Source organism: Mirounga angustirostris, unplaced genomic scaffold (genome assembly GCF_029215605.1).
Source record: "Mirounga angustirostris isolate CCGP_5_RB_7025 unplaced genomic scaffold, mMirAng1.0.hap1 SCAF_7, whole genome shotgun sequence".
Classification (NCBI taxonomy): domain Eukaryota; kingdom Metazoa; phylum Chordata; class Mammalia; order Carnivora; family Phocidae; genus Mirounga; species Mirounga angustirostris.
The window spans coordinates 79,768,450-79,792,176 of NW_026991715.1; the positions used below are offsets into that span (position 1 = coordinate 79,768,450).

The 23,727-nt window shown below is 35.6% G+C and overlaps 1 protein-coding gene across 1 annotated transcript in view; it reads right to left on the reverse strand.

The window, feature by feature from the left end:
• SLCO4C1 (solute carrier organic anion transporter family member 4C1) overlaps positions 1-23,727 on the reverse strand; it is a 61,623-nt gene that overhangs the window by 22,775 nt on the left and 15,121 nt on the right. Inside the window, exons 3-5 of the mRNA XM_045887183.2 lie at positions 5,144-5,326; positions 3,367-3,463; positions 1,398-1,519 (exon numbers count right to left, since the gene is read on the reverse strand). Coding sequence (XP_045743139.2) covers positions 1,398-1,519; positions 3,367-3,463; positions 5,144-5,326 — 402 coding nt within the window. The remainder of the gene's footprint in view (positions 1-1,397; positions 1,520-3,366; positions 3,464-5,143; positions 5,327-23,727) is intronic.

Consider the following 23,727-nt stretch of genomic DNA (forward strand, 5'->3'; position numbering starts at 1 on the left):
CCAAATTGCACAAATTATCTATGTCTGTAATTTGTCTGTCCTGAGAGCTAGTATTATTCCTATTAGCTAAAGAACTTCCAATCAGTCTAGAAATTAAAATGAGACAATTTTGTTCCAATGACATATTTATTCCCTTTATTTACAAATATCTCTTAAATTCTTTTCTTCCTTTAAAATGGATCGCTTTTTCCTCCATCATCCATTATATATTAAACGAAGTATGTTTGAGGCTCTTTTCCTTTACATTCTTTTATTCTAACATGCTTTGCAAATGAAACATTTACCATGTATTACCATGACCCTTTGATTTTTAATAATGGCACTGTCAATAAATCTGAGAAAACAGTCAATATATGGAATTATAAGTTGGATGGCCCAGGGTAGAAAGAAATCAATGAGTCCACCTATTTCTACTCTGTCAACTTTTCTTCTGCCCATTCCGAAAAGTTAATCATCTATCCTGTTACACATAACAATATGAACAACTATTTAACTAATTTCTGCCTACAGAAAAATACTTCGACAGGTAACGTATTTGAACTACATGGTTATATAGAAGCAAAATTTTAGAGAGAAAGGAATGGATATTCTTTTCTCTTAATCTTTTCTTTTTTAGGCAAACTAATATTGAAATATGGTGAAAATGAGCACTGTGAATTGTGTAAGACTGTTGAATCACAGACCTGTATCTCTGAAACAAATAATACATTATATGTTTAAAAAAAAAAAAAAAAAAAAAAAGAAGCCTATGGCCCTAGCAGCCTGATGGCAGCGCATCTCTTCTGCTCTTGGAAAAAAAAAAAGAAGAAGAAGAAGATAGCAGGAAGGGAAGAATGAAGGGGGGGAAATCGGAGGGGGAGACGAATCATGAGAGACTATGGACTCTGAGAAACAAACTGAGGGTTCTAGAGGGGAGGGGGGTGGGGGGATGGGTTAGCCTGGTGATGGGTATTAAAGAGGGTATGTTCTGCATGGAGCACTGGGTGTTATGCACAAACAATGAATATATATATATATGTGTATAAATATATATAACAAAATATTATTAACATGTTATATATTATAGTATTGTATAGTATATATAATATTATTAACATATTAATAATATATTAACATAGTTAATAATATATTGTTAAGTTATTATATTATTAAGTATATCTATAGTAAAAAAGTGAATATATACAGTTTTATTGCTTTTATTAATTGGAAATAAAGGAAAACCATGAGTATTAAGATAGCTACCCAAAATTTCCTAAAGACAAATATTCAAAAGTTTATATAGGAAGACAACTGAAATTCTATAAAACAATGAATTTTCTAGAGTTCTTAGAAATTATAAGCAACCCTTGGCCCAGAATTGGAATAAAACTCCCTGGTTTTGAAAAAAATATGCTTACCTGGTAAATGTTTTGGAAAGCATAAGAAAGGTATTATCAAAGACCAAGCAAAGAGCCAACACAGAAGAAATCCAATCCACCACGCCCCCAGCCATCGTGGATCATCTTCAGTGATAGCTATGCTATAGGACAGAAAAACAAAATGTAAAAGTCAACTCTACCTTGTTCATTAAAATGCAGTTATGATAAGTACAGACTTTGTAATTCAAGTGCATATATAGGGGAATAGTATTATAGTTTCCAACATTTTAAGTTGAGTCATTGTGATGAATCAGATAACAGAGAGCAGGCATGAATGAGAGCTATAAGAATAATGGTTTACAAAGTATTTCAAATGGCAATATGACAGAGAAGTGCAAAATATTTAATAGTAAATACAGGTATGCTGAATATCTGTAGGCATACATAGAATTTCTGAACATTGTTTAGCTAACTTTGGCTAAGTTTTTCTTCTCTACTATACTGAGTATATCTTACAGCAAATCACTGATCAATGTTAAAAGCCCATACACTGTGCTTTGATTAAGGCATTCATTTAAATGTAAAATTCATTTATTTTATTTATTTACCTATTTATTGAGGTATAATTGACATACGATATTATATTAGTTTCTGGTATACAATATAATGATGCAATATTTCAATATATTACAAAATGATCACCACATTAAGTCTACTTAACATCTGTCACCATATTGTACAGAATTGTTTTTCTTGTTTTGAGAACTTATAAGATTTACTCTCTTAGCAACTTTCAAATATGCAGTCCAATATTACCAACTATATTTGCCATGTTGTATATTATATCCCATGACTTAATTATTTTACAACAAGAACTTTGTACTTTTACCCATTTCACCCATCCCCCACCTATGGTAACCACGAATTTGTTCTCTGTATCTACGAGCTTGTTTTTTTGTATGTTTTTGTAGATTCTACATACACATGAAATCATATAGTATTTGTCTTTCTCTGTCTGGCTATAAAGTTCTTCTTAAAGTAATTTAGTAACAGTATTTTATAATGATTCTCATAGTTTTATATCAATAGGTTTCTCCCCCAAACACACCATTCCTACAACTCATGTAATTCTCCACTGAATTTAAAAACCTTTCTTAAAAACTCAGCTCTCTGCTTCAAGGACTTTCTCTGTACATTTTTTATATAGTCTCTAAAATATTAACCTGGGACTAATAGCTCAAAGAACAAATCACATATCTATAACCACATTTTCTTATTCATTACTCAGAGTCATACATAGGATTGTGCAGTTTTGATTCCTAGTGGTAAAATGAGAAAATATGGCCTCACCAAAGGTTACTAACTTCTCTATATTCAGGAAAAAGAGAAGGTAACTTAGTGGTTAAAAGGAGGATTTGGGAGTCAAAAAGATCACCTTGAATTCATGCCTTAGCCACTTCCCAACCTCTGTGTATCAATTACCTAATAAGATTATTAAAAGGATTAAATTAAGTGGTATGTAAAATATAGTAACACACAAAATCTATGATATATATAAAATAGTATGGGATAAATAAACATTACCTATTATTATCCTCTATGGCCACAGTTAAAACCACACAACTGTGATTCCTTGACCATATCAGAACTACTACAGAACTTAGTCTGAGAATCATGGACTCTCGAGGCTTTTCAGGCTATCTACATCCAGCTAAGTCTACTAAAAAAACAACCAATTTTGATTAAATTCTTCTTTCTGAACAATGCATGGGGTCCTAGATATGTATGTTGAAAAATTTCACAGGTGAGTTTTAAGCATCCTTATTTATGAATAAAAGCATTATACTAGGGGGTGGTATGGCATTAATTCATGAAGTAGTGCAGTTAAAACATTATAGAAAAATTGTGTGTTTTCAGTTTTATTTCAAATACTTTGAAAATGTTCTATGATGTTAACATCATTAAAATAAAATAAACTTAAATAAGAGAAAAATAGATATTGCCTTGCCTTTGTCCCAAATCCATATCAATGTACAAGGTTAGCAGCTGTCCTCCCAATACATAGCCAACAGCAGGGCCTAATATTGACATAGAATAGCCAATTCCTAGAAGAACAAAGACATTGAAAATGGTCAACTATACAACTTTGCTATGAATGTCTTACAGTAGTGAGGAAATATTTTACTGTAAAAATTTGAAATGATTAGAATTACAACAAAGTTATACATTTTCAGTAAAAAAAATACAATTTGAATGGTGCCACTTGTTAATAAGTCAAGGAACTTAAAAATATTTTAAAAATAAATATAACTATAAAATATGCTTTAAATATAAATATATATGTAATTCAATGTAAAAGTTTTAGACTATAATAATAATTGCAATAAATCCAACAACAATAAATTCAGGGAAAATTACATTATCTTAAATGGCAACAGAGGTAATATATCTACTATTACCCTTTATGGATGATGATAATTACTGTTTACAATTCTTATGGAAGAAAATAATGTGAAATGAGAAGCCTTTTCCACTCTGTACACACTCTAAAAGCAATCTGTATTTTGCACTATAGCAGCTGATTTTAAAACCTGGATTTGGTGATTAGCCTGGTTCGTAAAAGTAAGCCATTAATTTAAACTCCCGCACTTAGTGAGTCTTCCATTTCTACCTGTAGCAGAATTAAACTGACCTTATTTCTCTCAGATATTTAAAATTTTGCCATATGTAACATTTAAATCTTTGCAAAAAATTATGCATACATTAGCATCTTCATATATTACCACCTTCTGAATTTTTTATTAACTGCTAAGATTCTCATTTGCATACACAAAAGAACAGAATCTATCATACCCAAAGCCAAGCATATGTCAATGGTAAAAATGACTTATGTACTTGACCAAGTTCCCAAAGTAGGGGTCATGCAAGGTGATCTTTTGAAGGACCATTGAGTCAAGATTCTGAAGAGAACGACCTAAAAAATTAGGACTGATTTTTTGTTTTCCTGCGCGTATTTGCTGATTCTACAAAAGACCCTGGGAAGGTTAACAATCCTTGCTAGTCTCTAGGAAGTAGGAAAAACAAGGTTGCAGTTCAGGGCCCCTAACTTGGGAGTTATACTTTATAAACTTCCCCCACCCTACATTTTATGTAGGCACCTAGGAGGCTATACTCTAAAAGTAAGGGTGAGTTAGAAGTAGACTTGCCCACAGTAAGTAAAGCTTTGCTTCAAATAAACTCAATCTGTGAAGTTACATAGAGGGGATCCCAAATTGTAGAATACAGAATTCATATCTATCCTCACAAACTTTTTATGAGAAGATGCCCCAGAAAGCCCTCTCTTCCCATCTGTCATGTGAGGACACAGTAAAAAGATGAATGTCTATGAGGTAGGAAGTGGGCCTCACCAGACACTGAATCTGTGAGTACCTTGATCTTAGACTTCTCAGCCTCCAGGGCTGTGAAAAATAAATTTCTGTGGTTTACAAGCCAACCAGTCTATGGTATTCTGGTACAGCAGACTGAAAGAACTAAGACAGTCTCAGAACAGAAAACAGGGCAGGATGTCAACAAAACTCATAACTGCATTCAGCTGAAGTACATGTGTCAGTAAATGATGAAACAAAAACAGTAATATTGCTATATCTGCCATCTACTGGGAATCTAATGGAAATACCCATGAAATTACAACTAACTTTTTAATAAGCATCTATTGTATTTTTACTTATAAATTAAGCAATAAAATGAAATGATACTGAAACATTTATATTACAGAGAAAACTTACCAATGTACAGAGAAGATTTGTGTGTGGGAACAGAACCATCAATAAAGGCTGTTCCCAGAGTATAGAGAGGAGTTCCTCCCGTTCCCAGCAATAGTTGTCCCAAGATGAAGACATACAAGTAGTTAGAAAGTGAAGAACTTGAAGAGGCACAATTGGTTCTATTCCTTGTTGTTATGCAAGTATCTTTGGGAGAAAAAATTAAATTGTGAATTTATAGAAATTTAGCTAATAACTGAAACATCTATTTTTATCAATTATACTTGCCTAACAGCCTTCTTTATTTCTCTCAATCACTTCACTATGATTAAACTGTTCTTAAAATACATACATTACTAAAGAAAATTAAATATTATGTTAAAATTTAGACAATGTAGAACAAAACTGAGAAACATTAAACAATCAAAATTAACAAATTTGGAGTAAGTTAATATAAACACAATTGAAGCAAGTGGTGCCAGGGAAGTTTTCAGATTAAGGAAAAAAAAACTAGCCTTTATTTTTCTTTCCAAGTCATAAATACAGTATGACCAGCATATTGAATTTGTCAATCAATACCCTGAACACATGTGAAAAGCATACTTAGGTTATATGATATTTTGGTCAAAACAATAATTCCTTAATATTCACTACAAAGCCATAATACTTAAAGTTATGTCTAGTTCTTTCTTGTAGCTCAAACTATTTTATTAAATTTATTTTTTAAGCAACTTTTGGCCCTATAGAATATTCTTCTGAATATCATCAAAAGAAAAATGGTTATTTTTAAGATTTGATTAAAATCTTCTTAAAAATCACATTCAAAGGCTGGATAATATAGTAAACCCATATTTCCTAAACTCACCTGATAATATTAATGAATAAAGATGTTTGTTAAAAATATATTCCCAGCACTTTCTTTCCCTTTGAAGCTGGTAGTATCCAGAAACTGCATTTTAACAATAGCCTTAGATGATTCTATTTTCATTTCCTTAATATCAGATCAAGATGTATTACTTCCTGAATGATGAGATAAGTAAGACCCCCAAAGCACCAATCCTGAAGACTCTTTAACTGGTCCATGACCATCAGATTTTCAGATGCAAATTTTATGCATAAAATATTTATTATTCTTAATTTAAAATTTAAAACATACCCATAATTTTGTACATATTCATATTATAAGAGGTTGATGAATATTTTGGCAGATAATTTGTATTTATAACTGGCCTAAGTCTGAATTATTTGTCTTACCTCCCTGACTATGTCAGACATTTGACCTGTGACTTCTGGTTTCAATGTTCACTTTTCTGGAGGTAGCAGATTAGACTAAGACTAGTCTCTTATTATTGGATACACTGCACAATTAAACATACTTACATGTATTTCTTGGTTTATTATTTTTTCCTATTTCTTTTTTATAATAGAGAAATATCTTTCTGTAGTAATCTAGTAGATACCTTGACCATGTGAGTATTCTGTGGGGTTTTGGTGTTTGTTTTTTCCCATAGGAAGTCATCTATGAGGTTTCGTTTGTTTAAGTAAATTTTAAATAGCACAGAAGAAGATCAAGAGAAATACAAAACTCTCCCTTCCCCCTGCCTGCCTCCACTTTACGCTCTTCCATATAACTCACATGGAGGTAATGACAACTGTTAACAGTTCCTTTTATTTTTTCTCAGACATTTTCTCACACATTCACACGTTTTATATCCATTTACTTTTTTTACACAAGTGTGGTCATACTAAACATACTGTTCTTATACTCAACAACTTCCAGATTTCACTTATGTCCTCGACACCTTTGATGTTGGAATTTGATTGTATTTAAATTTCTCTGTTGTCACTGCCATAACATCCCACAGCATAAATGCTGTAGAACTTACTTAATCCACAACTTACACTTAAAAACTAATAACATTTATTATTATTATACTGTACATATATTTAGGTCATTACAAACATGTTGTGATATGCATTTTTAAAATTTCCTTGGCATAATTATGCACGCCTATCTGCAGAAACTGCTAAGTCAAAGTGTGTAAATATTTATATTTTGATACTGCCAAATTGCCTTATCAAAAAGTTAAACAAATATGCAATCACACCAGCAGTGCAATAACACTTTGCATAATAAAATTAAATTACTACCAGTCTCTCTGGTTAAAAAAATACGCGCACACGTGTGTGTATATACACACACGTATTTTTTTAATTCAATTTTTTAGGCTCATCAGTACAATTAAGCATTTCTTATATGTTTATTGGCCATTTTCATATATTTTCTATGAATTTTTCAAATTTACTTCATAGGTTCCGATTTTGATATTTGACTTACGAAAGTCTTCCCTTCTCCAAGATTACATATGAATTAACATGATTTTATCACAGAATTTTTCTTACTTTACAGTTGACCCTAGAGCAATGCAGGATTTGGAGTGCCAGTCCCTGCATAGTCAGAAATCCATGTGTAACTTTTGACTCCCCCAAAACTGAACTACTAATAGCCTGCTGTTGAAAATCCTTATTGATAAACAGTTGATTAGCACATATTTTATGTTTCATGTATTATATACTATATTCTTATAATAAAGTAACCTAGAGTAAAGAAAATGTTAAGAAAGTCATAAGGAAAATACATTTACAGTAAGTACTGTACCATATTTATCGAAAAAAACCTGTGTATAAGTGGACCCACACAATCCAAACTTGGGTTTTTGTGTTTCTCAACTGTATTTTTAATTCATATGTAATATAGTTTAGTGGGGAAAGACTGGGATGCAGTAGTCTGTTGGATTAACCAAAGATTTTCTTTTACTCAATTTCTTGGGTGTGGGGTTATTTTTGGATACTTAGTTTTATGTCACTGATCTTTGCAGTCTTTCTCTGGACCAAATCTCTTGTAATTACTCCAGCTGTCTAAGCTTTGAGATATCAACATCTCATCCCAGCTATGACCCATTTCACAGTACTACACAAAAGGCATAGTAAGAATTAACATCTTCTATCATTTTTCCCAAGTAAACAAGGCCTAAGGTCTATTTATGAAAACTACTCTATCCAATATATTACTCTCTGTATTATTTCTGAATAATTTCTTTCTATTGCTTTTCTTAAAATTAGTAAAAAGAAATGGCATATCAAGTCACAGAAAGGCTTGAGTGAATCTTAAATATATATTGCTAAGTGAAAATATCCAGCCTGGGGAGGTGGGGTTAAGATCACATGGTAGTAGGAGAACCCCACGCTTGCCTCCTCCCTCGAACACAGCTAGATAAAAATCAAATCATTCTGAACACCCAAGAAATCAATCTGAGAACTGAGAGAACGAACTGCACAACTAAAGGGAGAGAAGAGGCCACAACATGGAAGGTAGGAGGTATGGAGATGAGACGTGACTTGGCGGGTAAAAGGATCACAGGTGCTGCAGAGGGGAGGGAGCCCTGATGATGGAGAGTGGAGAAAGGGAGAGTGAGGGAGAGACAGAAAGAGAAAGGGAGCGAGCACACACAGCACACAGGGGATCGCACAAGAAAAACACTTCCCCAAAACCAATATCTGGGAAAAGGAGAGGGGCTGATTATTGCTGAGTTTTTACAACCAGTGGAACTCAAAAACTGGAGTTTTAGAAATCCTTGCCATGGTCAGTGTGGAGCCCAGCAGGCACAGTGGTGCTCCTGGGGGAGAGGGTGCAGACATTGTGATATGAGGATCCCCTGGGACACACTGGGGGAGACAGTTATTCCTACCTGGAGTGCATTTGGGAGATGTGGCATTACCTCTCGGGGGACAAAGGAGACAGCGGGCATCATTGTGCTGCCCAGTCCCTTAGCATAGGGGCAGAGACACACCTGCTGGAAGCAGCTAACCTGGACACCGGCTTTTTGCTGTGCTTTACTCTGAACTCCAAGTTCCTGTGAATTGGTCTGGGACAAACGCCACCAGCCACAGCGTAGGGAGATCCTCTTTCAGAAGACCAGCATAGTCTGTGCTGAGCCAGGTCCCTAAAGTTTAGAGTTTTGAAGCTCAGCTGGCACGCCTGAGATAAAACACAGGTGTACTGCACTGCTGGGAGGGTACACAGTTTGGACATGGAGAGGATGAAGGCAGGGATCCAAGGAATGCCTGGGACACATGAGGAGAGAGTGATCATTCTTTCACGAGGGCTTCCCAAACAGCATTAGGCACAAACTCTGAAGACCAGAGAGGGGGCTGGAGCTATTTTTCTCCAGCATGGACTACAGTGAGCAGAAAAGCTCCAACAGTGAAGGCCTCAGCCGCTTACACAAAGCCACACCCCCCCCCAACCTCCCACCCCCAGGCTCTGCAGGTGATTCTTTACTAAGGCAAGCATGCCTGAGACCCAGAGCAGCACAAACCCAGCACCCTTCCCCCAGAAGACCAGCATGAACCTCCCACAGGCACCAAGTCTACTGACCATAGAGTGCTGCAAAGCTTCAGCTCTAGTGGAAATAGGATCCAGCCCCTTTTAACAAGCAGACCACAGCACACCTAGTTAAAACTCTCCACACTCTGCACAAGGTCCAGACACTCCCCACTGCAGGCAAGGAGAAACTCTGCAGAAGACTGACCTGAGGGAAAGAGCAGCCAAAATACAACAGCAGAGTGCACACAGCATACACCAGAAACACTGCCTAAAGTGCCAAGCTGTGGAGGTTACAGGACCTCTTCTTCATAAAGCTATTACTCTCAGAAGCAGGAAACATAGCAGGCTTTCCTAACACAGAGAAGACAGAGACCTAAACAAAATGTGAAGGCAGAGGAATTCATCCCCAAAGAAATAACAATAAAAGGTCATGGCCAGGGATCCTATCAGAACAGATATAAGTAATATGCCTGAACCAGGATTTAAAACAACAATCGTAAGGACACCAGCTGGGCTTCAGAAAAGCAAAGAAGACACCAGGGAGTCCCTTACCACAGAGATAAAGACCCCCAAACTAGTCAGGCTGAAATAAAAAATGCTATAACCGAGATGCAAAACCAACTGGATGTAATGACCACAAGGATGGAAGAAGCAGAGAAACAAATAAGTGATACAGAAGTTCAAATTATGGAAAATAATGAAGCTGAAAAAAAGGAAAGAAAAATATTGCATCATAAATATAGACTCAGGGAACTCAGCGACTCCATAAAACATAATAACATTCATTTCATAGGAGTCCCAGAAGAAGAAGAGAGGGAAAAGGGGACAGAAAGCTTACTTGAGGAAATGACAGCTGAAAACTTCACTAATCTGGGGAAGGAAACAGACATCCAAATCCAGGAGGCACAGAGAACTCCCGCCAAAATCAACAAAAGCCAGCCAATACCAAGATATATTGTAGTAAAATTTGCAAAACACAGAGAGAAGGAAAAAATCCTAAAAGCAGCAAGGCAAAAGAAATCCCTAACTTATAAGGAAAGACAAATAAGGTTAGCAGCAGACCTATCAACAGAAATTTAACAGGCCAGAAGAAAGTGGCATGATATATCCAACATACGGAATGGGAAAAAAATAGGCAGCCAAGAATACTTTATCCAGCAAGGTTGTCATTCAGAATAGGAGAGATAGGAAGTTTTCTAGACAAACAAAAACTAAAGGAATTCATGACCACTAAACCACCCTGCAAGAAATAGTAAAGACTCTGAGTTGGAAAGAAAGACCAAAAGCAACAAACACTAGAAAGGAACACAGAAAATCTCCAGAAACAATGACCTGATAGGTAATACAATGGCACTAAATTTAAATCTATCAATAATTACTCTCAATGTAAATGGACTAAATGCTCCAAACAAAAGACACTGAGTATCAGAATGGATAAAAAAACAAGACCCATCTATATGCTTCCTATATAAGAGACTCATTTTAGACCTAAAGACACCTGCAGATTGAAAGTGAGGAGATGGAGAATCATTTATCATGCTAATGGACATCAAAAGAAAGCTAGAGTAGCCATACTTATATCAGACAAACTAGATTTTAAACCAAAGGCTGTAACAAGACATGAAGAAGGGCACCATATCATAATAAAGGGGTCTATCCAACAAGATCTAACAATTATAAATATTTATGCCCCCAACTTTGGAGCATCCAAATATATAAAACAATTAATAACAAACATAAAGTCATTGATAATAACACAATAATAGTAGGACACTTTAACACCCCACTTACAACAATGAACAAATCATCTCAGCAGAAAATCAACCAGGAAACAATGGCTTTGAATGACACACTGGACCAGATGGACTTAACAGATATTTTCAAAACATTTCATCCTAAAGCAGCAGAATACACATTCTTTTCGAGTGCACATGGGACATTCTCCAGAATGGACCACATACTGGGTCACAAATAGGCTTCAACCAGTACAACAAGATTGAGATCATACCCTGCACATTTTCCGACCACAGCTCTATGAAACTTGAAGTCAACCATGAGAAAAAAATTGGGAAGATCACAAATACATGGAGGTCAAAAACATCCTACTAAAGAATGAATGGGTCAACCAGGAAATTAAAGAAGAAATAAAAGAAATACATGAAAACAAATGAAAATGAAAACATCATGGTCCAAAACCTTTGGGATGCAGCAAGAGCAGTCATAAGATAGGCAATACAGGCCTACCTCAAGAAGTCAGAAAAATCTCAAATACATAACCTAACCTTACACCTAAAGTAGCTGCAAAAGGAACAGCAAATGTAGCCTAAAGCCAGCAGAAGAAGGGAAATAATAAAGATTATAGCAGAAATAAATGATACATGGGCGCCTGGGTGGCTCAGTCGTTAAGTGACTGCCTTTGGCTCGGGTCATGGTCCCAGAGTCCTGGGATTGAGCCCCACATCGGGCTCCTTGCTCGGCAGGAAGCCTGCTTCTCCCTCTCCTACTCCCCCTGCTTGTGTTCCTGCTCTCGCTATCTCCCTGTCAAATAAATAAATAAAATCTTTAAAAAAAAAAAAAAGAAAGAAAAAAAGAAATGATACAGAAAAAAAAAAAAGTAGAATAGATCAATGAAACTAGGAGCTGGTTCTTTGAAGGAATTAACAGAATTGATAAACCCCTAGCCAGACTTACCAAAAAGAAAAGAGAAAGGACCCAAATAAATAAAATCACCAATGAGAGAGGAGAGATCACAACCAACACCACAGAAATACAAACAATGGTAAGATTATCATTGAACCATCAAGAATATCATGAAAAATTATTTGCCAACAAATGGGGCAATCTGGAAGAAATGGACAAAAATCAGAAAAGTCTGAAGCCAAGGAGGGATTCTGTGGACTGTTGCTGGCTTTAAAGATGGAGAGGACCATATGCCAAGGAATATGAGGAGCTTCTAGAAGCTGACAGCAACACCTAATGATGATCATCAAGGAAATGGAGATCTCAGTTAAATAATCCCCAAACACCATTACTTCCACCAGTTTAATAAGCCTGGAAAAGGATTCTCCTCTAGAGCTGCAAATTAGAATGCAGCCAGCTGACACCCTGAGTTTCGAGACTCTGAACAGAGAACCCAAGCTGAGCTGTGCCAGACTCTTGACCCACGGAGTCAGTCAGATAATATAAGCGTGCTCTTTCGAATTAAGTTTGCATAATATATTATGCAGCAATAGAAAACTAATACAAACATCTTACCAAAAGTTAACCAAGGAACAATTTGCCTCATTCAAGGTTGAATAATAACCAAAAAGGAAAAGCAAAACACTTGGCAGAATAGTCTCCAGAGAAATGTCACTATGATGTAGATTTAAAAAATTACCATATTACCATGCTTTAAAAGTGATGACAACAATTGCTTCTTAAAATCAAAATTGGAAACAGGGATTTAAAAAGCTCATAAATGTGATGAATAAGAGAAGAAAAAAATGGGTTGAAAAAATCAGGAAAGACATGAAATAAAAATGAAAACTACCACAGAAATAAAAGTCACATCAAAAATGGGGAAAAGAAAACAGGACTCAAGATTACAAGGAGACAGAATACATATCTGTGACTTGAGAAATATGAACAAAGTTAAATAAACCAAAAGTAAGACTTAAAAATTAGAGAGAAAATTATGGAAATGAGATCCAGACAAAGAAAATCAAACATGTGCATAATCAATCAGAATAGGAAAAAGTATATATTCTGAGGTAGAACTTAGGAAACTTTGCTGAAATAAATGAAGACTGATCTATAATTAAAAGAGCATAAAGCATCCCAGGAAAATTTGATACAGGACTTTCAAGATATTCCTTTATAAAGTTATTGGATTTTAAAGATGAGGAAAGACTTATTTGTGCAGTCAAGAAAAAAGATAGTCACTTACGTAGAGGGAAATAAAAAACACTTAGCTGGCATCAGACTTCTCTAGAGCAACATTAATCTCATAAAACAAAGGAAATGACTTTCAAAAATAATCAGTGAAAGATAATGTGACTCATAAATCTTACACTCAAACTATCATTCAAGTATAAAGGCAAAAGACAAATATTTAAACATATTATAAATCTCAGGGAATTAACCTTTCCTGAAAAAAACAAAAACAAGCACAAGAACTACTAGAGGATACTTTTCAGCCTACCAAGAAATACTTCATTCTGAGATGCCATGGGGACCTGAAGACTATTCATCCTAAGTAATATTAAATAATTTATTAAATTGTACCTGTTATAACACAGATTTTTAAAATATCTACATTTACTTATTATGTGAATTCTGCAGTATTATTAGTTGAGGAAAGTACCCGAACCTAGAATTTCAACGTCTAATGAGAAATAAAACAATTCCTGACAAAATACTTGCAACACTAATTTAAAAGCATGTGATCTGACAATATACCACAAGAGGGAGCGCCTACGCTGTTCATGAACCGAGGGAGTGTTGCCAATAAAACTAAGGCTTACAACTTCACTTAATGGACAAACCAGTGTTCAGTCCTACCCACTAACCTGTGCAGAAATGAAAGGTAAAAGGGAAAATGAAAATCTACATACCTGGACATTTATAAATTAAATATCAAACTCAGCCCAAACCTCATCCCCACTCAAAGGCCCACAGCCTCCTTCTCCCGAGGCATTTACCTTCAAAACCTGGAAGTTAAGAGACCATGTTTTCCTCTGGGCCCATCCAGCTGCCAAGGGTAGGGCAGGATGCTGCAGGCTGAGATGAGATTTCACTCCCCCAGGCACACCTTTTTTTTCTTTTTCAATTTCCAAGAGGTACCCATATCTCCTGAGAAGAAACATAGTTTTCTAGGGAACCTGGTCCGCCTAATTACCTACACCAGCTACTTTGAGGTGGCTAACTTGAAACAAAAACAGCCTCTCTTTCTCCATTCCCAGGAAATGACTGTAATCACCCCTGCCCCTCATCTCCCATCTCCTAGCGAATGCCCTGAAGGAAAAAGGGCTCCTGCTTTTGTTTAAACTTGACCAATCCCAAGTCTAAGCCGCATCCTCTGGCCTAGAGAGTACAGCTCATCCTCGCATCCCTCTTCTATAACTTCTCTTCACTAATCCTGTTACCAATCGTTCTATAACCTTTCCTTAAAAAAAGTTTCTTTAAAGAGAAAAACAAGTTATCTTTGAGTTTCAGTGTCTGTGATGTGGGTCCCTCTCTGCACGTGGCTCAGGGCAGAGTGCAGCTGGTGGCAGAAGATCTGAGAAAGCAGCAAGAAAAATACTCTTCCTGAACGTGAGGAGCTACCCTCTCAAGTCCACATTTCCCTTGCCTACAACAACTCATGTAGGAACAGGAGATGAGCCAGGTGGCAAAGGGACTTCTTGGGCTGCTATTGTTCATAAAAATAGAGAGGGTAGGTGGGTGGCAAGAGGTTGCACAAGGAATCTCAAGACAATTCAGGACTCTATCTTTCTGGGAAATGAAAAGATGAGAGAGCCTTTGCCTGTGCAGGCAACCTGCCTAGGATGCTAGCCTGCTCACTCACCTCCTATGGGGAACCTGAGTCAAGAAAGTGATTTTATAAGAAGCTCTAACAGCATCTATGTAAAAATGCTGTAAATAAAAAGAGCAACACACTTTTATTAAATTAAGATTTTATCTGACCACAAAAGTACTTTCATGGTGCATGTGAAAAGTATAAACACATACTGCATCATGAAACAGAGTAATTATTTATCTGAAGGAAGACAGCAAGTCAGAAATGACACAAGAAATGTGAGAGAAAGAAAGTGGAGAAGAGACATGAGCTGGCAGAACTCAGGAAAGAAAGGAAAAATTAAAACCCCATAGAAGTGAAGGTAAAATTAAAAGGGGCATAAAGGTGAAGAGACTGAAAAAACACAGCAACAGGCATATAGTACAAAAATGAGAAAAGTGAGAGAAATAAATGGTAAAAAACAAAGGAAATGTTAACTACAGAAGGTGGTCAGAGGAGATCATATATATACACATAATTGAAGTACCTGACGAAAAAACTCTAACATCATGGAATAAAATACTCAAAAATATAATTTAAGAAAATGTCCCTAACAACTAAAAATACGTATGTAAATCTATATACTTCAATCTCTGTAACTGGGTGCCAGAGACACATGACATCAATAGTCATCACCAACACCTAACTTGGACTGGACTTTAAAGAGACACTCCACAAACAATGAATCATGGAACACTACATCAAAAACTAATGATGTAATGTATGGTGATTAACATACCATATTAAAAGATATATAAAAATAAATAAATAAAAATTAAAAAAGACACTCCAAATTGCGTAGACCTATGGACTACTGAGAATATTCTTTGTAGAGAATACCAGCAGTATAATATATATCAAGTGTTACAAGCACTTCTAAATGACTTCAGAATACACAGGTGGGCAGAGGCTACTGACTACTAATAAGAATGGATAAGAAATTCCAAAAATGTTAATGAGCAAATTATGAATACCCAAAAGAGAAACACTGAAGTTACAAATATGAATAAAACCTTCTGAAAACTAACACATTAACCTTTCACTAAAGTGAAATAGATCCTCATTTACTCGGGTTGGATGGTTCAGGAGGGGAATAAATTATATAAACAAATACTGTTATACTTTATGGTGCATCTCGATAGTCAAAGCTTTCACAGACATTTCCTAACCTAATCTTTACAACAACTTTCTTTAATCATTTTTTAAATGAGGAAACTGAATCTCAAAGTCACATGCTATGTATAGTCAGATTTTTCTAACATAACCCAATAATCTGATTCCTAGTGTTCTAATCCCCCAGTGTATTCTCCATAATCTTTGAGCTACAACTTAATGAGCTGAACCATCATCTAGAGAGTTATAAAGCAAGATTTCCCCAAGTATACTTTATGGAACCCTGGGCTTCTGAGAATATCCATGAACCATAGGCTTCTATGGTCAGATTTGTGAAGGAAATACTATATTATTACACCCTCCTCTTAGAAAGTAATAAGCATGCATTTATATGTCATATGATAAAGTTTTTCAAAACATATCATATTTTCAATTTACTTTTTTTTCTCCATTAATGTGTAATATCTCACAGAATGTGCTTATAAAACACACTTTTGAAGTTTCAAGCATGACAAAGGGGTTAAGTAAAACAAAAGAACTTTGAGTAATTAAAATGTTTTCAATTTAACCCTTGTATGGATAGACTTAAAACTTACAGAGTTAGTTTTATCAGTGATCACTTAATGATTCCTATTGCCAAGATTTACCTTCTTTCTTACTACCTCTCTCCTTTGGAATGAACATCCACTATCACAAATGTAGAAACTGAGAAGATGACTACAGATGTCAATTTTAAACTTCCAAAGTCATTTATGCTCTAGAACTACATTTATAATGCCAAATTTCTACCTTAAATGTCTAAAACAGAACTCATCATCATTCTCAAAAAACCATCTTCTCTGTCTGCCTGATTTCCCAATACCTGTTTATAACAACTGTTTTCTAGTCATCAAGCTTAAAACTAAGAATCATTCAACATTATATTCCTTGCCTAAAATGACCACACCATATGCTTTTCCTACTGTAATCATACCCACTGTTCAAGTCCAGTTCAATTTCCACTTCCTCTGAGTTGCTCAAAGGAAACGCTTTCTTCATTTACTACTATCTTTCTCCATTCAGTGACAATGAACCCTGGAGTTTAACCTGCCTGTATGACTCACCGGGTTCTTGCTTATCATGCCTTACTTATATTCGATCCTCATGTATGTTAATAGCCATAACAGTAATATTTAACTGAGCGATCATCTTATGCAAGATCCTTCCCTATCATGTATTATCTAATCCCCAGAAACAACTTATGAAGGAGGTACCATTACTTTCCACATTTTACAGATGAGCGAAATCAGGATTAGATTAACTACTTCCAAAATCTCTTGAGACTAAAGAGCCTAAGTTTTTAACAGACTGATCACATGGTTAATGGTGACATAAAGTAAAATTAATTGGTTACTTAAATAGTTTGGGATGTAAATTCACAACTTATCTATGAGGGTTTCTATCAAGATAAAATAAGGAGACAAAAACTTTTAATATAATTTCTAACAGCTAATCTACTTATCTAAAATACAAACCCCTGAATAACTCACTACAAGAAAAGTAGAATCCAACACACCATGAATTTCATAAGAATGACCACAAATGCATAAAACCTTTTAAAACATTAGAAAATTCTATGTATAATCTTATACTAAGAAATTTGAAAATGTCTTAAAATAAAAATGTTGACTTTATATAAAATTTAAATTATATAAAATTATATAAAGATATATAAAATTGACTTTAAAATATATAAGTTATATAAAATTATATAAAATTTAATTTAACTTATGTAAAATATTGACTTTAAATTATATAAAATTATATAAATTATGTCAAACTATATAAAATATATAAAATGATATAAAATTATATAAAATATGCATCTCTGATTCTGGAATAAATTGAAATGGGAATCAAAAATCTACCTCTAAATGTTTTTTTCTGGAGAATTTATATCAAAGCTCAATCAAAAACAATCAACCCTGTGTGTTACTTAAACTATTCCAATATAGAGAAGAATATATAAAGTTTCCCAATTTGTTATAAAGAATTAGCACTACATTTCAAAACATCAGTCATTTGTGGGGCGCCTGGGTGGCTCAGTCGGTTGGGCTTCCAACTCTTGGTTTCGGCTTGGGTTTTGGTCTCGGGGTCATGGGATTGACCCCACACTGGCCGTGTGCTCAGCTCAGGGGTCTGCCTGGGATTCTCTCCCTCTGCCCTTACCCCTACTCTCTTTCTCTCTCTCAAATAATGAAATCTTAAAAAAAAAACAGTCATTTTTTAAGGAGGAACTTTAAATTGAAATATTTTTTAAGGGACACCTGGGTGGCTCAGTCGGTTAAGCGTCTGCCTTCGGCTCCAGTCATGATCCCAGGGTCCTGGGATCAAGCCCTGCATCGGGCTCCCTCCTCCGCGGGGAGCCTGCTTCTCCCTCTCCCACTCCCCCTGCTTGTGTTCCCTCTCTCACTGTGTCTCTCTCTGTCAAATAAATTAAATCCTTAAAAAAAAAGAAATATTTTTAAAAGACTAATGCTAGAAAATATGTATTTTTTATGTATCAGATAAGATTGCAGTAGAACACAGACAAAAGGGATTACTGAGGGAATTTAACATTTTTTATGGATACGGATTTTTTAAAGACAGAGTTAAAGGGAACAAACCTTAAGTACCAGTACCACTAGGCAGTTACGAAAACACTGCAAAAACTCTAGCATAAGTAAAGGCACACAGCAACTTCTGCACCAACTCTGATGGGCAACATACCAGGGAAACAGGTACTACAACCTCTTTCTTTCCCATATGCAAACTCCCATTGGCTAAACCCAACTAGAAACCTGGTGGCAAAAGTGCCAAGACAACATAGTCCATGGGGCTTATTCTATTAAACAGGGTGATAAAATGAATGACAGGTCTGGAAGGACAAACAGAGGATATCCAGCACTGTCCATTTTTTGTAGGTTTTTTTGGTATCAAGCATCCATTTTTATCTTTGTCCAGGTGAAAAACATTATCTTCAACAAAAGAAATCCGTAAGAATCTATCGACCAAAACGTCATTCTGGGGTAATGTCAATCCAGTTACTATCCCACCTGAAACCAACACTGAAAGGTTGGTCATCACTGGTGGTCTTCATATAATGGGTAGAGGAAAACAACAGTAGGACAATTGACAAGTTCTATAGTTCTTCCTTCCAAAGCTGGTCAGAAAGCCTGAGTTGACAAACATCACTTCCTTTCCTATCATCCAGGTTGTGTTCTCTTTACTTCCTGCCTATACCTCAACTGGTCTGGAATTTTACATAGCATTCTCAAGTCTTCAGCTGTTTTATCTCTGTTTGGTTGCCACAGTTATCCTTTTAACAAGTATTATTGGTTGTGGGAGTGTTAAGAGGCACCCAAGTAAATTCCCTCAGTCCAAAATATATTTTGGGGGGACACTGTATAGAAGCAACCCAATTTCCCCTGAGTAACTAAGACCTATCATTTCTGCCAGTTCAGTGACCACCCTCTCTTCCTGTTGATTATTTAATATAAACAGATAAATATTTATATATATATTATATATATAAATTTTTATAAATATATATATAAAATATATATATAAATATATAAAATTAGGGTACAGTCTCAGCTTTGACTTTAAGGGAATAATGACTGTGTTATCTGATGAAAGTTTTTATCCCTTGGGGACTAGGACTCAACAAGACCAAGGTAGAAAGCAAAAATTCCATAAATGGATTTTTAGATACAGTAGGACGAGGCACTAATCCTTTGCCACTCCAAGCTCCTTACCCTATCCATTATGGCTATAAAGGATCCAGCAAAACAGAGTTGTTTCTGCCTTATTTAACACATATACCATGTTCTAAGAAAATTTTATTCTGCAAATTACAACACAATGGACACCATTCCTGCAAGTCAGTGGTTTCTGGGTTTAGGGTACAGAGTAAGACATACAGGTGAATTTCATGAGCAGGACTTTGTTACTATACTTCTCTTGATGCAAATAAGTTTCTTGATCAGAAGTGATGTTGTACAGAATATAATAATAATGAATAAGACATTCTGGAAGTCAAACAATGTTGAGTGTTGGTAGAGACATGGAGGGCAGTGAAAATAAATTCATATCTAGAATATATGTTTAAGTCAGGAGGATAATTTGCCACTAGTTGAGATATATTTTAACTGCCTTTGGGTATATTGGTTGCCCTGGGGAAAGGTAGCATATCAGAAGCTCTCAGAACTGGCCCCTATAGTTAGTAAATCAAGCAGTCCATCTGCAGTGAGGGTAGCTAGACCAGTCTTGATGAAGGAAAGGCATGTTTCCGAATCCATGCTTATGTCATTATGGCCACTCTTTACATGGTACAATTACACAAGACACTGAATGACATTCCCTGTACAGACCATCTTTTCTTTCTGATTGAGAACCTCTTCCACAAAGGATATCCTCAAGTGAACATTAACAAGTTGCAAAAATACCTTTCAGTTCATATACAAGGCAATAAAAACAAGCAGCATACAAATGTGAGATGCTTGCCTATATAGTTACTTGTGCTTTCCAAACCTACTTGTATCTACCATTTCATTTAATAAGAAATACTGCTTTACATGTCTAATTTTATGATTTGTTACAGTAGATAACACATACTTCATCATGGGGAGTTCAGATCATAATCGTGTTTATGTCTAATATACCAACATCTAGTGGCAAACCAAGATACTATAAGCAGAAGAAAGCATGGTCTTACTACAAAAACCTAGGGGTCCTCACAGTGATTTCCCTGTGAAGACTTGTCAGAGGCTTCCTACATCCTGCCTGTCTGCCAAAAATACTGCCTATACCTGCTGCAAGAACTTTACCTTGTTTCAGTTCCTACCCAATTCTGGCGATCTTAGGCATTACCCAATAAATATGTTAGATTAATGTATATAAATGAGGTAGGTGAGGTCTCCCAAATCCCAAAAGATACACCAAGGATATTCAAGTGCAGAATGTGGAACGTGCAAAGTGGATACTGTAACATGGCCTTGGCCACACTGTTATAGTAGGCTCCTGATATTTTTGTGGTTTTTCTCTAGCGTGCATATACTTTACTAAGGCTTCTAAAATACCTTAAAAATAAATAAATAAATAAATACTTCAACTAACCAAGTCCAATTAGCTTAATACCATCAAGATAAAATCCAGCATGACATTCTGTGGTATAGTAATATAATCATGGTACCTCTAGACTGGAGTTTCACAAATGTCAGTCTGGGGCTAGATAATCCTTGTTGTGTCAGGGCCTCTCCTGTAGGCCCTGTAGGATATCTTCCAGTGTCCCTGACCTCTACCCAGTAGGTGCCAGTAGCACTCTCCAATCCAGTCATAACAATCAAAAAATGTCTCCAGAAAGAGAAAATTGGCCACAGTTGAGAACCACTGCTCCAGACCATACTATACCAAAGAGCAAGACGATGTATGCAGTACTGATATAAGACAATGGTGGTGTATTCTTGTTCCTCCACAGAAAAGCAAGTCATCTTGATTACTTTGCAGTTGAAAAGTGAAACAAAACGTGTGCCAGATCAATAGCTATATATTAGATATCAGGGTCTATGTTGATTTGCTCCAGAAAAGGTACCAAATCTGGAAACATGGCTATAATTAGTATTATGTATACTTTATGATTATAAAGTAATAAAAAATAAAGTTATAATTTTGATTATATTTATAATGATCTAAAGTCATATTTCCATGACTTTCTCGTTCATTTATACCAAATACATAAAAAAAAGTGAAAATGTAGTAGGACTCACCACCCCAGTATCTTTCAAATCTTGATGGCATCACAAAACTCCATAATCCTCTTAAGAATACAGTATTACTTCTAGTTTACTATTTCATTCACGGGTTTTTAATTATTTCTTCCTACAATAATATCTCTCAATCCACAGGCCAGGTAACCAGTGTGGAGATTCTACCAGCTAATATATCTATACCCTTTCTATATCCTAAGACTAGGGAAAATTACAGGATGGGTATTTCACTGTGATATAGAGCAGTTTGGGGCCAAGTCTATTATTGGACCTCTGTAAGTCCTTTTCTTACCAGTGGACCATGGCACTATTCTAGAACTCCAGAGATCAGGTGAGTTCAGAGCCATTATCTAATCACCTCTAATGAGTATGAATACTACCCTTCCCCCTCAACACTCGATAAAAGGTTTTAGGATAGGTTTAGGAAAAGAGAAGCATCACATACTCCTGGCTTTGTTGTAAAACTCTTCAAAGATATCTAGCCTCCCTATCAATAATGAATTCTGTATCTGTGAACTAGCTTAGATCTGGGATTGGTTAAAGGGTTGTGAAACCCTACAATATTGATTCAGACTGGGTTTCTGCCCATGAGACTTAGAATTTTCCCACTTAAACATGTCAATTCAGGGGCGCCTGGGTGGTTCAGTTGTTAAGCGTCTGCCTTCAGCTCCAGTCATGATCCCAGGGTCCTGGGATCGAGCCCCGCATCAGGCTCCCTGCTCTGCAGGAAGCCTGCTTCTCCCTCTCCCACTCCCCCTGCTTGTGCTCCCTCTCTCGCTGTGTCTCTCTCTGTCAAATAAATAAATAAAATCTTAAAAAAAAAAAAAAATGCCAATTCGGTTTCTGAAACTTATTCGTGTAATGGAGCCAACCTTGCCTCTGAAGGTTAGCATAGCCATGTGGTTTCTATCTCCCCAGGATCTGGATGGACAAATGAAGAATATCCAGTACAACTTATATCCTACAGGTCTTTTTGAATTTACAAAAAACAAGGGTTACAATAAGAATATAAGATTTGGGGCACCTGGGTGGCTCAGCTGGGTAAGTGTCTGCCTTTGGTTCAGGTCATGATCCCGGGGTCCTGGGATCAAGCCCCGCATGGGGCTCCCTGCTCAGCAGGAAACCTGCTTCTCCCTCTCTCACTCCCCACTGCTTGTGTCCCTCTCTCACTGTGTCTCTGTCAAATAAATAAGTAAAAATATTAAAAAATAAATAAAATAAATCTTAAAAAAATAATATAAGATCAATTAAATTTCATAGCAAAAAGGCCTGGTTAATTCAATTTATTAAAATTTGACAGAGTAGCTAATATTTTAGCTACTGAAAATGATGAATAAATTATAACCCCTACATTCCTCAAAAATTCAGTCTGATGTAGTAACAGTACTAATTGATATTATAAAAATTAAAACCTGACAAATACAAAATTTATATGTTCTAAGCATTATAGTAATAAAAATAAACAAAAGAAATTAAGAAGAAATGCCAAAAAAACGAAATGGAAATGTCAGAGTGTAACAGATTATCTGAAAAAGAATGGATAGAAATCATAGATTAAGGACAGTAATAAATGAAATTTAAATGCTACATTAGGACTAGAGAATATATTTCAGTTTGAAGTAACCAGAATTCTGTCACAAAAATTGTATCCTAGAAAATGTCATATTTAGTAAAAACAAAAGGACCAATATTTTCTATTTCATACTTAGTTATTATGACCTCTTCTTAATACAACTGAGCCTATCTTAAAAACTCAGACAAAAGGTAAAATACTTTTTATTAT